The sequence below is a fragment of the Stegodyphus dumicola genome, chromosome 3, assembly GCF_044657685.1.
Source record: "Stegodyphus dumicola isolate Sdum_Otavi_A_Nest chromosome 3, ASM4465768v1".
Taxonomy (NCBI): Eukaryota; Metazoa; Arthropoda; class Arachnida; order Araneae; family Eresidae; genus Stegodyphus; species Stegodyphus dumicola.
In genome coordinates this window covers 231,302,120-231,322,063 of record NC_140770.1, presented here as the reverse complement: position 1 = coordinate 231,322,063, position 19,944 = coordinate 231,302,120, and the positions used below count along the sequence as shown (strand labels likewise).

General features: G+C 29.9%; 1 protein-coding gene across 8 annotated transcripts in view; it reads right to left on the bottom strand.

Moving 5' to 3' along the window:
- LOC118200518 (brefeldin A-inhibited guanine nucleotide-exchange protein 3) overlaps positions 1–19,944 on the bottom strand; it is a 153,913-nt gene that overhangs the window by 107,165 nt on the left and 26,804 nt on the right. For 7 of the 8 annotated variants that reach the window (XR_015040419.1, XR_015040420.1, XM_085813903.1 and 4 more), the window contains 3 exons: positions 17,104–17,204; positions 6,676–6,860; positions 4,814–5,559 (listed from right to left, as the gene is read on the bottom strand). Coding sequence is in view for 6 of the 8 variants with exons in the window: in XM_085813903.1 (XP_085670029.1) it covers positions 4,814–5,559; positions 6,676–6,860; positions 17,104–17,204 (1,032 nt within the window). In the remaining 2 variants the exon portion in view is untranslated. The remainder of the gene's footprint in view (positions 1–4,813; positions 5,560–6,675; positions 6,861–17,103; positions 17,205–19,944) is intronic. The other variant, XM_085813902.1, reaches the window with a different exon arrangement.

The window sequence follows — 19,944 nt, the reverse complement described above, 5'->3', positions numbered from 1 at the left end:
TCAAAAGCATGCACTGAGAAAGCCTAAAGTAATCTAATCATAAATTCAGGGCAATTCATCTTGGTGCAAGTGAATTGTTTTCAAGCTGTAGCTCTGTGCTGAATCATTGATTTTAGAGACAGGACTTCAAACCAGAGGAAAGTTGTGCAATGCCACCAATTCCTGTTTCTCTCAACTTATTCTATGCCATAAAAACAGAGTGCATGTCAAAGAACATGCAGCATTCAGTCAATGAAACACAGGTACAGAGGACTTCTTGCTTGTTCACTTTCTTTTTCCACAACATGAGAAGGTGTCTTGCATGCTGCTGCATTAATGCAACAAGGAAATAATATTCATTGTATACTATTAAATTTAGGGTAATTTAGTATTATTTCTTAGTACACTAGAGATGATTTTTCTACATTGAGATCTACATTGTACTATATATTTAACTTAAGGTTAGTTAATCCTGATTTCTGAATATCTTTTAAAGTTCTATATATTCAGCTATAGAAATTTGAAATGCAGCTAAAAAAGAAACTGAGATGGAGAAAGAGAAACTGACAGAAGCATAATCCAATACACTTTAGATTTTGATATTACTGTCGTGAAATTTTTTTTAATAATAGATGATACACCTTGCTCTTCTTTAATGGACATGTGCAGTAAATATAAAAATAAATAGATACAGAAGACATTCTCAAACAAATTAAAAAAAAAAAATTAGCCATTTAGTACTTTATTGAAGAAAAGGGTACTTGCATATTACCTTGTTGACAGCAAAACTGTTGTTAAGCAGTATAGTTAAGCATCAGTTATGGATACAAGTGGCATAACAGCACTGATAATATCTGCACTTTCATTTGATGTAAACCTGATTGATGCTTGTAAGTCATCTTTTGCTTTTACGAATAAGGACACAAATTAACTATTATTGCTTTTTTTTTCATTCTTAAAAACATTTCTTTAATTTGGAACCAACCTTCTAGGGAACAGCAAGTAGTAGATTAACTTAAAGTGGCTCCCAAAAGTGTTCGTACACTTATGATTTTCATTGAAATAGTGCTCTATCCATTAATTAAAAGTAAACTTTCTGAATGAGATTTTAATAATAAGATCTATAATCTATTCCTAACAAAATTACATAAAATATTTTTTAAATATAGCGAAACTTTATTTTTAAGAAATTAATAATAAAAAAATGACAAACATTTTATCTCACAAAAATCTTCGTACACTGAAATATTTTTGGATAAAATCAAAAGTAGAATTATCGTTCGCCGCTTTTTTTAATTTTTGCATTGTGGTGGCATTTAAATAATCATTTGCTTTAATTTTTTATTGTTTACTTCTATTTATTACTGAAAAATGGGTCGCAGTCGTAAAGAAATTACAAACTGCATTCGAAAATTGATAAATTTTCACCATAGTAGGGGTAAATCAATTCGAAATATCGCTAAATTAATTAATTTATCCCATTCTACAGTGCAGTATGTGATAAAACGCTTTATGGAAGAAAATCGGATTGAAAACAAGGTAAGAAAAGGTCGACCGAGAAAGTTAACTAAACGTGATGAGGGATTTATTATTAGAAAATTTGCGAAAAATCCACGTTTGAGTGCTGTAAAAGTTTCTACAGAATTTAATTCCAAAATGTTCTACTTGAATTTCACCTGAAATTGTTCGATGAGTTCTCAGAGAAGCGTTCTGCCCGTAAAACTTTTTTCTGTTGTTGAGAAAAACAGAAAGCTTAGGCTTTCATTCACAAAATCAATGATAAATACACCCGAAACGTACTGGAATAATGTTCTACTTGCTGATGAAAGCAAATTTAACATTTTTGGTTCCGATGGTCGAATAACTGTAAATATGAAGAACTTCATTCTAAGAATTTAGTTGGAACAGTTAAGCGTAGCAGTGGAGGTGTTCTTGTGTGGGAGTGCATGGTTGCATCAGGACTAGGTAATTTAGTATTTATTGATGGCATAATGAATCATTATTGATGGCATAATGAATCATTCTTTTTATTTAAATATTTTAAGAGACAATTTAAAATTATCAGCCCAAAATTTGGGTATTGGAAACAACCTTATTTTTAATCATGATAATGATCCTAAGCATAATTAGAAATTCTGCTCTCAACGTTCATCTGTGGTGTCTCTATAATTGTCCACAGGTTTTGAAAACACCACCTCAGTTGCCAGATTTAAACCCCATAGAACACATTTGGAAAGAACTGGAGGTTAAAGCATGAAAACACAACATCAAAACGAAACGCGAATTCAAAACAGTCATGATGGAAGTCACGATGAACATTGATACAGAAATTACAAAAAAACTAGTAAAATCTATTCCCAGACGTTTAAAAGCTGTTGTGGATGCTAAAGGATATCCTACTAAATATTAATTCAATGAAAAATGAAAATATTTACTAATATGTCAAGATTTTTTTAAGTGTACGAAGACTTTTGTAAGATAAAATGTTTGTCATTTTTTGTTTATTAATTTCTTAAAAATAAAGTGTTGCTATATTTAAAAAATACTTCATGTAATTTTGTTATGAATAGATTATAGATCTTATTATTAAAATCTCATTCAGAAAGTTTACTTTTAATTAATGGATAGAACCCTATTTAAATGAAAATCATAAGTGTATGAATACTTTTGGGAGCCACTGTATGGGATCCTGGGGCTTCAGTGGCTACCAAACGCGTCGGCAGGTTATGGATAGCCAGATTGTTGTGTATTATTTGGAAGGATAGCTTCGAATAATAAATAGGAAACCACGAATCACCTCCCATAAACTTGGTGTTATGCAACCCATGCCTAGGGTGAATCACACTGCAGTTATAGTGTCTTAAAGGAGCCTCTAGAATGGCTGGTATTTTCTAGAACACTTTGCCTTCCCCAGCAACAGGCTATACTGGGTGGACCTTTTTTATCCTGTACTTTCTTTTCTAGTTTATATATGGCTGAAAACAACAATATAATTAGAAATTCTGCTTTTGAAGGTGAAATCTCTGAGATAGACCTTTCTTCTCAAAACAAAGAAACCCAGAGGAAATCAATCGAAGGAGCAGAAATGGATCCTTCATCAAATGATGTAGAAATGACCTCAACTCAAGTTACTCAATCAACATTCTGATGGAAGCTATTAAAAGCATATCTGCCTCTCTAGATAAAATCAAAATAAAAAAGAGAATGTCCAGAGTACACACACACACACACACAAAAAAAAAAAAAAAAAAAAAAAAAAGAAACGTATCTGAGAATTGTAAATTCCCAAAGGCACTTGGGATGAAAAACTCAAGGGAAAAGGTAAAATAAGGCAGTATCAAAGGATGAAGCAAAATACAGCCCCGAAGACAACCAAAAGAGGCAAACCTGAAGGTTACACCTTCAGAGAGGCTCTTACAGTGGTCAAGATGGCTGTACTCATTGAGGGATATTCTTAAAAATGTTTATCGGAGGAACAGACTACTGATTTTTAACTTCTGATAATGTTGACTACTTTACTCAATATTAAAGAGTTACACCTGAGCTTTGTTAAGTGGTTCCTTGACTTTATAAACAAAGTGGAAGACCCAAACAAATGGAACTAGGAAGCATTGGGTTTTGTGCATTTGGACAGAAAATGCTATTTAAAGGTGCCTAATATCTGACAAACTCATCCTAACGAAGAAGAATTTATAGGATTTTACCATGAAAAAAAGTATGTTAATGAATATGATACCACATTTTACTAAAAAATGCATAAACAATGATGATGCAATATTTGTCTGATTCATTTACAGCTAGTCAAGAGAATTAACATCTGTCAAATGGGGGAAATGAACACATGAATATGAACGCATGAATATAACTAACAAAACAGCAATAAATTGGAACTATTATGTATGGTAAATGAACTCGTAGCTTTCTAAACAGACCTCCCAACAAAATCAAAGAACTTAACAAAATAGCAGAAATTGACTAAAGCCTTTTTATAAAGTGCAAAAATGAAGCGGGTTGAATACTGTTTGTTTACTAATTGTCAGTCCCTCCAAAATATGCAGCAATGTTTAGCACAGCTTTAGTGGGATCTTTGCCAAATTTCATAGTTCAATGGTAGTCAACCTTTATGGTCAATGGAATAATATAATTGGTAAAATGATTATATCTAAACATATAACTATAATGTAGTCTTCATAAACCAAGGGAAACTGAACTGGGACTATGATATAAATGTTTAACAATCTTAACTAATTATAAAATTTTATAAATATTTCCATGTCCTCAAAACTGGTGAATTTTAAACTTTTATCATGTGTGTTTCATTATTTTATTTGCTACGCAATACTCAACAAAGTTAATATGCAAATAATGCAGCTAACTCTGAAATATACATCTAGCTAATTCCCACACATTAATATGTATATTAATATACATTATAATAATATAATATTAATATATATGTTAATTTGATGTTAAGCAGCATATTCATTGTGAAAATTCAGGATACACCCTGCATAATGAATAATTAAAAACAGCAGAATTTTAGATGCAACATGAAAATTAACAGAATTTTAGAATAATATCAATTCAGACTATAACAAATGTTCAGTTAAAATGTCTGTAAATTGAGCATTGAACACTAACATTCTAAGCATACCTCAATTTTAAAGCAAAAAATGTATAGTTATAATAATTATGATTAAAAACATTCTTACTAAGTTCATGAAACCTCTAATGATAACCAACATCATATAAAATAAAAATTATCTACAAATATGTGTGGTCATCACAGGAAATTTCCATTATAATATATGCATATTTTGCAGAAAATACTTACAGAATTTTTATCAAATTCTTCACTTAAGATATCACTTGAACTTGAAGATATATAATTAAGAGCATCTTCTGCACTTTCTGTTACAGGAGAAACAATATCTTGTACTTTCGGTTCATTAAATAGGTATGGATTTTCTTCTATAGGAAGATTTAAGGCTGGTTCAGATGTTAAATTACAGATATTATCATCCTTCTTAGAAATGTTAGAGACAGAAATATTGTCCTGGCATGGATTGGAAGATAAATCTGCTTGCTTATCACCAGCTTCAAGCATATTCTCGGATGCTCTTTCAGATTCTTTCACTTTTTCATTTTGAGAGTAAATGACTGAGAAATTATCTGAACGATGCTCTTCAATGGTACTATCAACAGAATAAGAGTTCTCAATTTGTTCTTTTATAATATTATTATCTATTGACTTAGGTATTTCAGATTCAATATTTTCATGATTACAAGTATTTTCTACACAATGGTTGTTCTCATTAGGTTGATCAGACTTTTCTGTAGAAAGCAGAACTGGTTCTGATTCTTCAGCAGGATATGCAGAAATGGGTTCATCAGAGTTCTCGGAAGAAGGTGAAACAGATGTTTTTTCTGTAGAACATACAGATTGCAAAACAGATTCATCTGATTTTTCTGCAGAAGCTGAAACACATGTTCTGTCTATCTTAGCATGATTTTCCTGCTTTTCTTTTGCAACAATTAAAGATCGTAGTTTAGTTTTCAACCACCGCTCAGATTTAGCCCCTAATTTTAAGTATACAAAGTAAATTGAGAACTACAGTAAAATGAACAGACTATTATCAATAACTGTAATATTTAAAAGATAATACAGAATAAAAGACTACAAAAAAATGGGAAAATGATGAGAACATTTCTAAGTTATCTTAGCAATAAATGCATATTTAAATGAGAAAATGCACAAAATATTTTACATAACTGAATTAAGTTAAGAAATTAATAAATATAATACTTAACAAAAATTCATATAATTTTACTGTCTGATCTCTCAAAATTAATATACCAGATGCAGCAGACTCTCAATTTTGCAGATGCACATAGATCATAAAAATGTTTAAAATCAGAAGTTTATATTTGGGAATAGCATTAAAAAGACAAAAACCTATTGGGGTAAATGTGATAATTCATAAAAACAATGGTGTGTTTAATACTTTTACTGCAATCTATTACTTCGCATAGTTTTATAAATTCCACAACAAACAATTTGAATGATTCACACAACTGTGCTGTTGTAAGTGAAATTTTAAAGAATATTTCTGGAAGACATGAAACCAATGGTTTTCTGTCTGAATTGAACTCTATTGTATGACTTCTGCTGTAAACATTCAAAAACTATTACATATGGTTTTCTAATTTTTTTTTGGGGGGGAAGTGAAATATATGAAGAATAAAAGACAGTATTCATATGCTTTAAACTAAGTCACAGATCAAATTTGGGAATTAAATTTATGTAATTTATTCAGTATCTACAAGTGATTTGGGTGTGTTACATTAACACATTCTTATTTCTGCAAAATCTAATTAATTAAATGCAGGACAAATAACTTTCATTGATTCCAGATTCTTTCAATGTATGTACTACAGAACTGTCCTTCAGATATATTCATCTAAAAGAAATACAAAAGTCCTTTAACAAATTACTGTAAATTTTCATATTTATGAGCCTTCTGTTCATAAACTATTAATGAACGGCTATTCTGATCACAAAAAGTTAATGATCTTTCTAATGCATTCCCATTCGTGAACTCTTGATATTTCTAGCATTCATACAAGCGTGTAAAATCAGAAGTCTACTACATCAAAAGCTTTATGCACATAAATATTTGGAATTCTAATTTATACCTTTATAATCAGAACTCTCCAAAGTTCTAAACTGAGAATTAATGCAAGTGATCAAGTCGTCCTTCATATGATCACCACAACAGATTTCTTCCAAACTTTTCAGAAGAGCCAAAACACAACTAACACTTGCATAAACTACACTATTGTCACTACTATGGCAGCATTCCCCAAGAGAGTCAATGGCACTAAAGCAAAAAATATCATCATATATTTCTGAATAATTCTATATAAATAAAAATAAAACTGCATGAATGAAAATAAATGGAAAATAGGTTAATCTTCAGTTAGGGGTATTAACTTGGTGATAGCATGAAATGCATAGCTTGTTCAATTTATATAGGTGAAATTGAGGTCATAAAAACTTTATTTTATAAAGTTTAGTGCATATTAATCTTATCATTTTCAAAATACACCTCATTTACAGCTATAATCTTGTCTAAAATCAGTTTCCATGATTCAAAACTTCCAGAAATTACTCAGAAATTGAAGTCTTCAGCTGCCTCATTATTTCGCATTTGATCATCTTCATATCACCCCTGTGCACCCCTGCATGATATTTTTGTTTTTCATGAACAAAAAAGAATTTGCAAACGGTCAAGTCCAGTAACATGAAAGGTGACCTAATGAGATGATCGAATTACTGGCTAGAGACTTACGGACAAATCACTGTTGAATGTGCAGACACACTGTCATAATGCAACACCCATCCTTCACAACCATACAAATTTTACCACACAATGACATACATGATTACTCAAGCACTTAAGAACATTCATATAGAAGGCAGTATTTGCTGCTTGTTCTTCAGGAAGAAATTCATGGTGGATAACACCGTGAATATTCCGCCCCCCCCCAAAAAAAAATGTAAGACCTTGATTTTTTATTGGCTGTTTCTATATTTTCTCATTCATAGTTTGTTCATGTGTTTTCTTCAGTGCATTATCTTCATAAACAATTCTCATAATTTCATGAATTTATTAAGAGTTTACCAGATTCAATAAAAATTTTGAGTCACTGTTCCTACAGTGACTCAATATAAAATTTTGATTGATCTCCATCATCATTTATCAATCTCCATCGTCTATAACAGAAAAAATGGGGGAAGAGTGAATAATATTCCATCTCTAATACTATGCTTACCTCAATTATCTGATGGTTAACTAATAATGGGTTCTAATTCAGAAGTCAAACAAACAAAAAACTTGTTGTTTTTGTTGTTTGACTTCTGAATTAGAACAAAAAAAACTTGTTGTTTCTGTTGTTTGACTTCTGAATTAGTATTTATTTGGCGTGTTATTGCGTCTTAAAAATGGGTTCTTCACCAACAGGGCAGCCAGTGTGTGTGGCCAAACATTACCTCAAATCCTGCTGGTAGCTCAGTTTGCCTATTTATTGGAACATATATACTACATATAATAGTATATTTATTGGGACAAATATATTAAAATATAAAACTATACATATCGTAGCTTGCTTCAATAACGAAAAATGAAACAATTCACCGATAATGTTCAAATGTTGAATTGCCAAAACCAATCCTGTACCCTAACTGAAAATTACCCAAAGATATATATAACAATTATTTATATATATCACAATTATTACTTCGTGAAAAATATTTCAGTAGTCAGACGAACAAAGGCAAATCTGAAAAATGAACATTTCTCACTAGTGACGAAAAGAAACAGTTTCTGACAATGTTTTGACCTTTCTATGACCTTCTTGTGACCACTTGGATACATAACAATTAAGGCTAAGGAGATACAAACATTTTGAGATAGCTTTTCTTTACATGAATTAGTCTGAAGAAGGCCATAGGATGGTTGAAAAATCTTGCTGTGGGGACACATCTATGAGTGTTTGCAGATTTTTTTTTTTCTATTCAGTTTGTCAATTTTTATTGTTGTTTTGTTTTAGAATGGTAAAAGTATTTTTAATTTAATAAAATGTGTGTTTCAATCTACAGACATGAATCAAAGCAAAAATATAAAATTACAATCTATGTGTTAGATCAGAATAGTGGATAATTCACTCTTGCAAATAAAATTCATTTTAAATACCATACTCTTCGACTCACAAAAGATAAAACTAAATACCCTTTATATATACATACACATACACTTATATATATATGTATCACGTATTTTTGAAATATGTATAAATTTTGCAAAGTCCTTTTAAAATTATTTGTGAGTTAAAATTTATTAATTTTTTTCTCACCCCTTTTTGATTTTAAAATCATCTCGACTTGTAGTTTTAACTTTTAGCTTTTGTGAGATTGCTTTTACTACTTTATTATTGTTTCTAGTTGTTGAATGATTTTACATTTTTGCTAAGGAACTAGAGTCAAATGTATTTTTTAGCATAAGCTTTTAAACGTTCCTCTAACTTCTAAAAATTTAATAAAAAAATTTTGCAGCTTAGTGCACAAAATTCTTGACCACTAAGGTTCTCTAATTCATGTTGTCTTGCTACTTGTATATATGCAAGCCTGAGGAACAATCTGTAACACAATTTCTGCAGAGTTCAATTTTTGAGCTGTTTTATATTTAAATAAGTATGTTGATTTCAAAACTGTAGCTAGTTTTCTTCTATCACACCAAGTTGTTTTGTCTACCCCTTATGTGAATGTGACCAAACTTCACAGCATCGAGCGTGGATCATAGGAAGTACTACTACTCTCCTACTGACTGATATAAACCCTCTGACTGACAGTGGTGAATGACACCATAAGAGACTAGCAATAAGTATATAACTGCCCAGACAGTCTAGTTATGCCCAAGGTATTGTAGTGAGAAGTTATGTATCACTTTGATATACTGAAGCACATTCTGACATGGTGTGCAAGCTCTTGTTTATATATGAGGTTAGCAGCTGTTAAGTTTTCCTTTATATATGAACTGAAACCTTTCCTCATGTCAGCCTCTTCTAGTTCCTCGTTCGCCAGCAGTCTGGATATACCAAGCAAAACTGTTTTTTCTGTATGTGGGACTGCAAAACTTGTGAGATGCATTGGGTGCAGTCAAACTGGATGCCAAAATCTGACCTGAAACCTGGTGATCCAAACATTCTACATCAACCACTTGTTGACAGACAGAATATTATATTTCCACCTCTGCATATAAAACTAGGTCCCATGAATCAATTTGTTAAAGCTTTGCCAATTGAAGGAGACTGTTTCAAGTATCTCAAGTTCTCATTTGACATTTCGTAGCTCGTCATTTGATTACCTCGTATTAACTTGCAGTAACTATATATACCTTCGTATAAATAAAATTAGTCTTTGTGAACAGCATATTTGATAATTTCTTTTATTTATTCCTCCTTGATATATCCCTTTTATTTTCGTTTAGATGCATGTTTTGTATGACTTTTGAGACAAAGAGAGGGTATCCTGTAGCTTAAAGAGTTGAGGTGACAGACAAAAACTGAGGTTATTTTTCGAATTACGTCAAAAGTTAGTAAAAAAACAAGTAACATATCTAAGACAACAAAATTTCTGTTCCCCAGTGTAATTATAAAATCATATTAAATACTAAAATTATAATCTTCCAAAGTATAACAAATAAGCAAAAGAAAACGTGAAGAAGCAGTAAAAAATTATTCTTTTGGTTTAGATTAAATTTACATTTTAAAGATTTTTTTAAATTTCTTTTCCTATATATATATATTTATTTAAATAAGAAAGGAATTTTTGAAACCTAGAAGAAGTCATAAAAAACACTTGCAGTATCCTGTCAAAATTCCAGAAACACTTTATAATATAAGTTATAAAGTAAATTACAAAAATCATGTCAAACTACACAAAAATTAGAAAAAAAAATGCAAAAATGCACAAAACAATTTTGTTAATCTTTCCTGTTCAAATCTTCAAACAGAACTTGTCAAGGGAAAAGTGCCTGAAGCCTCCAACCAAGTTGATTAGCTAGATCAGGGTTTTTTAAACTGAGGGTCGTGGGACCTGCAGCAGGGGGTCACCAAAAATTTTAGCAGTTTTGACATTTCTTTAACTTATTATAACAATTTCACAATTACCAAGTATTTTTACACAATGTATCTGAAAATAGATAAAGACAAGACAATACAGATTTAAAAAAAAAAAAAAAAAAAAAAAAAAAAAAAAAAAAAAACGAAAACTTTTCGATGCATTCTTTTTATAATATAAACGTTCATTTTCCTTGCTTTGGACATAATGCTATCATTTCGTCTGTTACTTATTTAAAATTTTTGCATTGTTCTATGCCTTAAAATTAGAAATTAAAGTTAATGACCTGAAACTGCAATAATATATTACAGTACAAATGAGAAAATTGACAGTTTCACTCACGCGTGTGTTGGATTTGCGCAATACTTATAAGGTCCCACAAAATTTTTGTAAATATTATGGGGTCCTGAGGGGTCGCAAAAAAAAATCAGTGATAAAAAGGGGTCATGACTGAAAAAATGGTTTAGGTCAGAAAAGTTTCAGTTCTCAAAGTTTTGAATTTAGGCTCCAAATGAGCTACGTCATAAGCATCACACAAGCTATGTGACATACATTAATCTAGAAATGACGCAGTCCGGGAAAATTATTGCAATTTTTAGAAAACAGAAAGAAAATACCAAAATTAAAAATGAGGAATTAAAAGCCTATTGCTAAATTGAATTATGAAGATGGTTTACATATTTTTTCATCTTATATATCCTTCCTTTAAAGAGAAAAAGGCTTGGCGATAAAAATCCTTTTTAGCAGAAAGCATTAGAGAAACAAGGAAAATACAATGGAAAAAAAATCACAAAATTTTTATCTAAATGTTTTAAAATTACAAAATCTTGTAGACATCATTTTTAACAATAAATGCAAACTGAAAATGCTATTGAAATTTTGAAAATCTGCAAGTCATTTTTGTACGGAATGTCCTAATTTTTTCAAGAAATAGCTTCAAAAGTTCACAGTTCTGTAAAATCTTTGCCTGAATATCATAATCATAATCATAATATTTTGCAATCCTTAGCTTGATAGATTTTCATAAAAATTGTTGCTATCAATATAAAACCAAAATTTCCTTTTACATATTCATGATATTTATATTAAAAATTAATTATTTAACACCTATAAAGCAATTCGCATTTTCTTAATTGTAAAGCATTGTAAAATGGAATTTAGAACTTAACAAACATAAAAAGTAACAAAATTCAGTACAATAACAAAATACACTTTGATAAAAATGGGCAAATCCTCTACAATGCAAATCAGCATACCAACTTGCTGATGGCTGCGAGATGCTTACAGACAATACACCCTAAAATACCTCCGCTCCTTAAAAAAAGGTAACTGCCCTTTTAATATTGCATAATATCAAAATTTGCATTTATAACTTATGGCCATAAAAATCATAAATTAGTTAATGGAAATAAAAAATATAACAAAAATTAAAGATATATAAAATTTTACACTGCCTTACAATAATATTAATATGGACCACATAATTTTGTGAATATAAAAATAAGAAAATAAATAAACTTAATAATTTTATCTGTTTAGGGAAGGTTTTCAAAGTTTTCAGATATAAAAATTCTAAATACCTCTAATTACATTATAAAATCACAAGAAATTTGAAAATATTATAATGTTACCGACTTTTCATTTGAAATATCAATTGAAATAATATTGCTGAAATTATGCTTTCTATTATTATCGACATTTCTAATTTACTTATTTTTTACAAACTGGAACACCCCACAGCTTCCTGTTAAACAAAAATTTTTATTGATTAGGCAAATCCACATTAACAAATTAGTATATGAATTTTCACCAATGGTTAACCGCTTGCCTGATTATCCCGAGTTATCTCGGGTTCATATATATTGCAGTTAATTATTATCCCGAGAAAACTCGGGCGAAGCAGAATTTGTTAGTACGATTTCCTTTATCACTGTTTTACTCGGTCTGGAGGAAATGAAAAGAAATACAGTCAAAAGTCGTTAATTCGGACACCCATAATTCGAAATGATCTATAATCCGGACCTCAAAACTAAAAACTTTCTGCGCATGCGCCGCGTTGACACATGCGCATAGGCGTTTACACGTGCGCGTAAGACCTTTTATGACTGCGCATATGAGTGTGCGCAAGTGCAGAATACGTTTTCGCGTGCGCGTTTTATATATGATGGACGTATGAGCTAAAATTATCTAATTATCTATTTCAGTTAATGTTGATGATTGCGTTGTTCCTTAATTTTCGAATTGGATCCGGCTTATAATTTTTTGCAGACTGTAAGAGCAATTTTATAAAAGTAAGCTTAAACTTTCGATTATATCAAATAGAATTTCCGATATATATTTGTTAATATGTAAAGGATCTAAAGCGAAAGTATGTTTTGAAATCCGATATCTGTTTATCAATTTCACGCTGCTCGGCGGGGGGAACGCCGCGACGGGTGCATAATGAATTGGAAGTTGATCTGTCAGCACTATCCTTATTTTCAGCGCAGATGTTTTTATTTTATTTGGCTTATAATTCCTTACCAAATGTAGTATTTCATCTCGATATGCTCCGTCTTTGATATGATTTAAAACAAGTTCCTCGTCATTATAATTCGCTTCCGATAGCGAAGAAAGTGACAGAGGTTATTGAAAACGAAAAAATTTCGATTGACAAATTAGTCGGTGTTCTCGACACAGCAATTATAGGACTTGAACAGCGGAACTTTGTAACTGAACAAGAAATTATGTCTGTTTAATAGAATTAAAGAGAAGGTATTATCACATAAAAAACAAAGCAACTTAAACAACTTACATTGAAAGAAATGTTTAATAAAGTAAACAAATAAATATTAAGCTTTTTCTTTTTGCAAATTTTGATACCCTTTAGATCATAATTGTTCTTTATTTCATAAATTACGGTTTTATATTTTTAATTTTAGAATTTCTGCATGCCATCTTACGAGATTTAAACTGATAATCTATAATCCGGAAAAATTGATAATCCGGAATCGCCGAAGTCCCGACGAGTCCGGATTAACGACTTTTGACTGTATTTAGCTTTGATTGGCTGTTTGCCAAATTTTATTCGTTGCGTGGTTCTTTTGGAGGGACTGGTTGCGTGTTTTCCTACTGTACAGTATAAGTTGGCTTGTGGATTAGTAATGTATAAAGAAGGATGCATGCGTTGGAAAAAAATAAAATAATGGCGATGATGGAAGGTAGCGAAAGCGATGATTTTTCAGACAGTGAATATGAAAAGGTAAGAAAAGAATCAAATCCAACGAGACAGTGTACTCTGTGCTCCTGTGAAAGAGATTCCAGCGGTAAGCCAGTAAGAAAAGAGACCAGATACCAGTGTAGAACGTCAGGTATCACTCTGTGTTGTCCCTTGTTTCAAAAACTATCATACAAAGATTAATATTTAACTTTTTTTCGTTTGCCCGAGATAACTCGGGATAGTAAACTAATATTAAAAATAAATGCTTTTACACCTTCAAAAAAATAAAAATTCAACTTAAAACCTACATATTCTGATTTGTTTCGTTTTGTTGTATTTAATAAGAAAATAAAAAAATGTGATGATTTTGTGCAATTATTTTCAAAAAAATTTGTAAGGGAAGCGGTTAAAGGTACACATGGACAGTTACTTATAAAGGCCTCCATTTCTTGTTTAAAAGCAACTATCCTTTTTGAACTGCACTATAACATTGCATTTAGATTAAGAAAATTAACCACACTCCACTATTTTAAAAAAAATATATAAATTACATTTGCATACGAAAAAAAAAAACAGTGGCAGCTCTTAAAATTTATCTGAACATACAAAACCTATAAATTTTAAATTAGCATAATTTCATTCTACTTATGATAATTATACGTTTTTTTGAATTACTCATATTTTTGTATGTTGTTACACTATTCTATATCAAAACATTTAATATTTTCTTTAGAAATACTCAAAAACACTATTTGTTTATCATATTTTATACTAAATTTTCAAAATTATTCCATTCACTTCTTATCAACAATTCAAAATTTTCAACATAAATTAAAAAATATAATTATTTTAGTTTAATAACCTTCCCTAAAAGTACTTTAAATATCTTGAAATTCATTACTTAATTTTGTCACACATAATTATGAAAAGTTAAATCTTTTGAACAAAAATTTCACATTTTTGCAAAACAGCACATTCAAACTTCAGAAACTTTAAGCAAAATTTTAATGCAAATTATAAAGTCCACAGCATATTTAATAATTTTGTCTTAAGGGAAAGTAAAACCCAAGTTATGTTCACATGAAGATAAAAATTTTGAGCTTTTGAATGATGAAACGCTGTTAGGAAAAGTGGATAAACAAATAAAATACAGTACAAAGTCGGTAATCCGGACTCGTTGGGACTTACTTAATTTCCAGGCGATTCCAGATTAGGGGTTTTCCGGATTATAGATAATCAATTTAAATCTGGTAAGATGGCATGCAGAAATTATACAATTAAAAATATGAAACCATAATTTATGAACCATAATTTTAAAGAGCAATTATGATCTAAAGGGTATCAAAATTTACAACAAAAAAAAAGCTTAATATTTATTTGTTTACCTTATTAAACATTTCTTTCAATGTAAGTTGTTCAAGTTGCTTCGTTTTTCTGTGTTAATACTTTCTCTTTAATTCTATAAACAAACATAATTTCTTGTTCAGTTACAAAGTTCCACTGTTCAAGTCCTGTAATTGCTGTGTTGAGAATACTGACTAACTTGTCAATCGCAATTTTTTCATTTTCAATAACCTCTCTGTCACTTTCTATCGGAAGCTCGCATGGATAAACGCTTTACACGCATGTATAGCAGACGCGCATGGGTAAACACTTTAGCGCACAAGTAAGTCTGTGGCTTTGAGGTCCGGATTATAGATCATTCAGGATAATGGACGTCCAGATTACTGACTTTGTACTGTATATATATTATTAATCACATCAGCGATGTTGACAGAAGATGCATAAATGGCAAAAAATAACTTAATGCCACTTTCTGTGATACATTGACTATTTTACACTAAAAATGTAGTAGCATTTTAGATCAATTTATATTAGTTTGAAAACTAAATATAAAATCTTTTCTACAGATTAATGAACACTGTGATTCATTTCAGCTGATAATCAAAAAGAAGACTGGATTTTTTTTTCTCCCAACCAGAAATAACTGCTGATAATTTCAAAGCAAATATTTCAAATACACCCAGGAATGTGCAATCATGGTATGCAATGCTAACCTATGCCAAAGTACAAAAACATTTTTTACATGGCAAAACATCATTTTTTTATGCTTTTAAATCTACCACAAACCCAGACAGAATTGCTAGCTACCTGGAATGACTTCTTGAAAGAAATAAATTTAACATATGAAAGGTAGAATTTTTTCTGTTAGAATACTACACAGTTATCTTTACTAACACACCACATTCAAGTTTGTTATTGATTAAACATTCATTTCTGCTGGATATTATACAATTAATTCATAAGTTTTTTTTTATTTCTAATTAACTTTATATGAGAAAATAACTTTTCTTTTCCAAAACTTCCACAACACAATAGCCACAACAAATTTTTGTTCAAAAGATTTAACTTTTCATAATTACGTGTGACAAAATTAAGTAATGAATTTCAAGATATTTAAAGTACTTTTAGGGAAGGATATGAAACTAAATAATTATATTTTTTTAATTTATGTTGAAAATTTTGAATTGTTGATAAGAAGTGAATGGAATAATTTTGAAAATTTAGTATAAAATATGATAAACAAATAGTGTTTTTGAGTATTTCTAAAGAAAATATTAAATGTTTTGATATAGAATAGTGTAACAACATACAAAAATATGAGTAATTCAAAAAACCGAATAATTATCATAAGTAGAATGAAATTATGCTAATTTAAAATTTATGAGTTTTATATGTTCAGATAAATTTTAAAAGCTGCCACAGTTTTTTTTTTTTTTTTTTTTTTTTTTTTCCCGTATGCAAATGTAATTTATATTTTTTACCATTGTTAATACTAAAAGAAAAAAGGATTTTATCGACAAATAAATTGCTACAAAAATTAACATTACTTTTCTGTTATGCACCTCCATGTTGTTTGGTACCTATGAAAAAGAAGCCAAACATAGGCTGAGACCCAATCATAGAGGTATCTGGAGACCAAAACACTTGTGTGCAGATGTCTTTAATTTAATTTAATAGATTTAATTGTGTCTTTAATGCCCAAAAAATGTTTGGCAGGTGTATAACAGAAAATCACCATATATACATAGCTAGAATTTTATTTCAATGTTTATTATATATATATATATATATATTTTACCTATTAGAAAGAACATGCCTTATTATGCTGTATAAATATTCAAAAGTATGACTGCAATATACTAAGCATCTCATACATATTGCAAACATTCATAATACGCACATTTTAATGAGATCCAAATCCAAGGATATCCAATCTTTGTCACTTGTGGCATATAATGGTGGAGCAGCTAATTGAAGGATTAATTCTGGCTTTGAAAATAACTGCATAAACAACAAGTTAGTGTGTTAGTAAGTAGAAAAGAACTTTTTATATTAGTGTTGTTAGTAGAAAGCAAAATAACTGCAAAAAGCACCAAGTCTCAACTTTAAAAAGAAATATTAATTTTAAAACAACTGAGGACACGAGTTAAAAAATATCAACACAAATATAAAAAAATAGCATAGCATTCATGTAAAAGTTAGAATTTTATCCTAACTATTATAAGTTTATAACAAACATTTCTTATATTTTGATGCATTTGATATTAAAAATACTTTAATTATCACTGCTTTAAATATACTATAATACCACAACAAAAAAAATATATGTATCTATTAAAAACTGAGCTATAGGCAAATATACTCGGTGTACTAATAGTACTAACAGAGTTAAACAAATTAGTGCTTCTGGGCTGCGCTTCTGGTTTTGATAGATCAATTGGTATAAACAAACTGAGAATCACACCTTTTTAGGTTTAAAGGGACACCTGCATGTTTGTTTATTTCATTAGGAATTTTGTTCTTTTGTTGTCTTCATTTTTATTCCTTGGATTTTCCATTATTAGAATGTAGGGAAGTTCATCCAGCTTTTTTTTTTTTTTTTTCTGTTAGGAGAATGTGGGAAAGTGCATTTAGCTGACTATATGGGGTGAAACATCGCTGAACTTCAGTCATGGAAAAATTTAGAGCAGTTGTACTTTTTCATATTTATTTTAAAACTTAACATATACTTTCTTGATTAATTTAAAAGCAACTTTACAGCATTATTACAGAAGGGGAAAGACATCAGTTTTCCTGATGCATCTCACTTGCTCGGCGAAAAAAGTCGTCATTGCCCTGTGTGTTGATCCTCGTTATGAATTATTTGACACACAGCAGAATTATTAAATTGGAATTTAATTACCTAGAGATAATTATTACTTAATTTCCTTTTACATTTCGTATTTGTAATTCTGTTTTCATGAGTATAGTATTCATTTTCATCCATACAATTATAAATTTAGTATTTTGCATGTTTCATTTATTTCTATTAACGTGATATTCTTCATATTAATATTAATACATATTAAGAATTGATATAATAAGTACGTAACTTCAAAAATTGAGGTCATTATATTAAAATGCTGATTTTATATCTTTTTTTTTTTTTTTTTTTTTTGTAAAAGTAGGCTTAACTGCTGAAAATGCATGGGCCGGTGGTGACATTCCATTTCAGGAGGTTCGGTCCCGTGGCTGTGCTTTGTTCTATGCGCGCTGGTCCTCAAGGGGTTAAGGATTAACTTAAGCAGAGCTATCTAGATTGTTACACAGCTCTGTCAATCTGGACAATGTACAAATGAAGTGATTTGTTTTTACTGATTAATTCCACTTCTCTCTCAATGCAAATAACCTTTACATATGTGTGTTAAGAACAGGTAGCCAGCATTCCGATCTGCATTTATTATCAAGTAGTATATGGCCATTACATAGGACATGATAATTTGAAAAGTCATTTTTTAGGTCAGCCAATCGCCTGTAGACGAGCTGCGAAGTAATCTGACAGTCAGAGTAGGTACTAGAACCAGTGCAGTCATGCCAGGTGGCAGAATTTAAAGAAGCAACATTTTTAGAATTTAAAAGCATAGAGCATCAAAATTTTTCGAACTTAGAAGTAGGACTAGCAGCAGAATTTATGCGTGGCAAAATTTTCAGAACTTGGAGAGATGCTTCGCAATAGAATTTAGCATTCACAGAGATTGCAATGGGCAGCAAAATGCCTAGTGGCCCTGCTGACAACCTGCATCTTAGCAATATTCTGTAGCTAATTGTTCTGCTTATATTGTCAAACCACTCAAATGCCATATTTTTGGCAAGGTTCTAGAGGATTTAGTATTCCATATATATCCAGATGCATACATTTATTCCTGGACTAGACATGCTAAGAAGGCAATTTCAGCCTATCAGAAATTAGAAGATGTAAAATTTGAGATAGAATTTTCTGCAAAGAGAAATAAATAACTTAACTGACTCTGAATATTGTTTTTGTATAGAAGAGGATTTACCATTTTCTAAAATGCAATCTTCTCACTTCCACCTATCCTCCCCCAAAGTTTTAATCTTTTGCATATTTGTTTCAAATAACATTACAGCTATCAATTATGAAATATGAGAAATAAAATTTTTGCATTATGTGCTGCCACAAATTCAAAAGTACTCCAAATAGATGGATTTGGCATAAGGCCACTTTATATTGCATCATTTGAATTGTCAAACTAGTTATAATATTAAATATATTACTTTCATTCATTGTTTTAATTTTATTTTACATTTCTTACATTTATTTGATTTCATTTAAACTTCTTTTGATTTTGTAATTTGATTCTTAAAATTTTATATTGATGAAACCTTAAATAGGGAACGAATAACTTTTATTTATCAAAACCTTTTTAAGCACAAAATTAATAATTAGTATACATACACAACTGCAGTGGTAAAGAAATGAAATGCTTTTATTTATCAAAACACAATAAAATAAAATTAATAATTAATTTGCATATAATTACATAAATAGTAATGCATCATATAATATTACAGCAAAATTAAACACTAATATTTTTCTATTAAATATTAGTTAAATCTTCATAAAAAGTTTTACAAATTCCCATAACAGATTAAATTAGATCAAACTGAATAAAAATTAATCAGAAAAATTATTAATTAATTAATTAATTATTATTGCTGAAAATTACAAAGGGGAGAGACA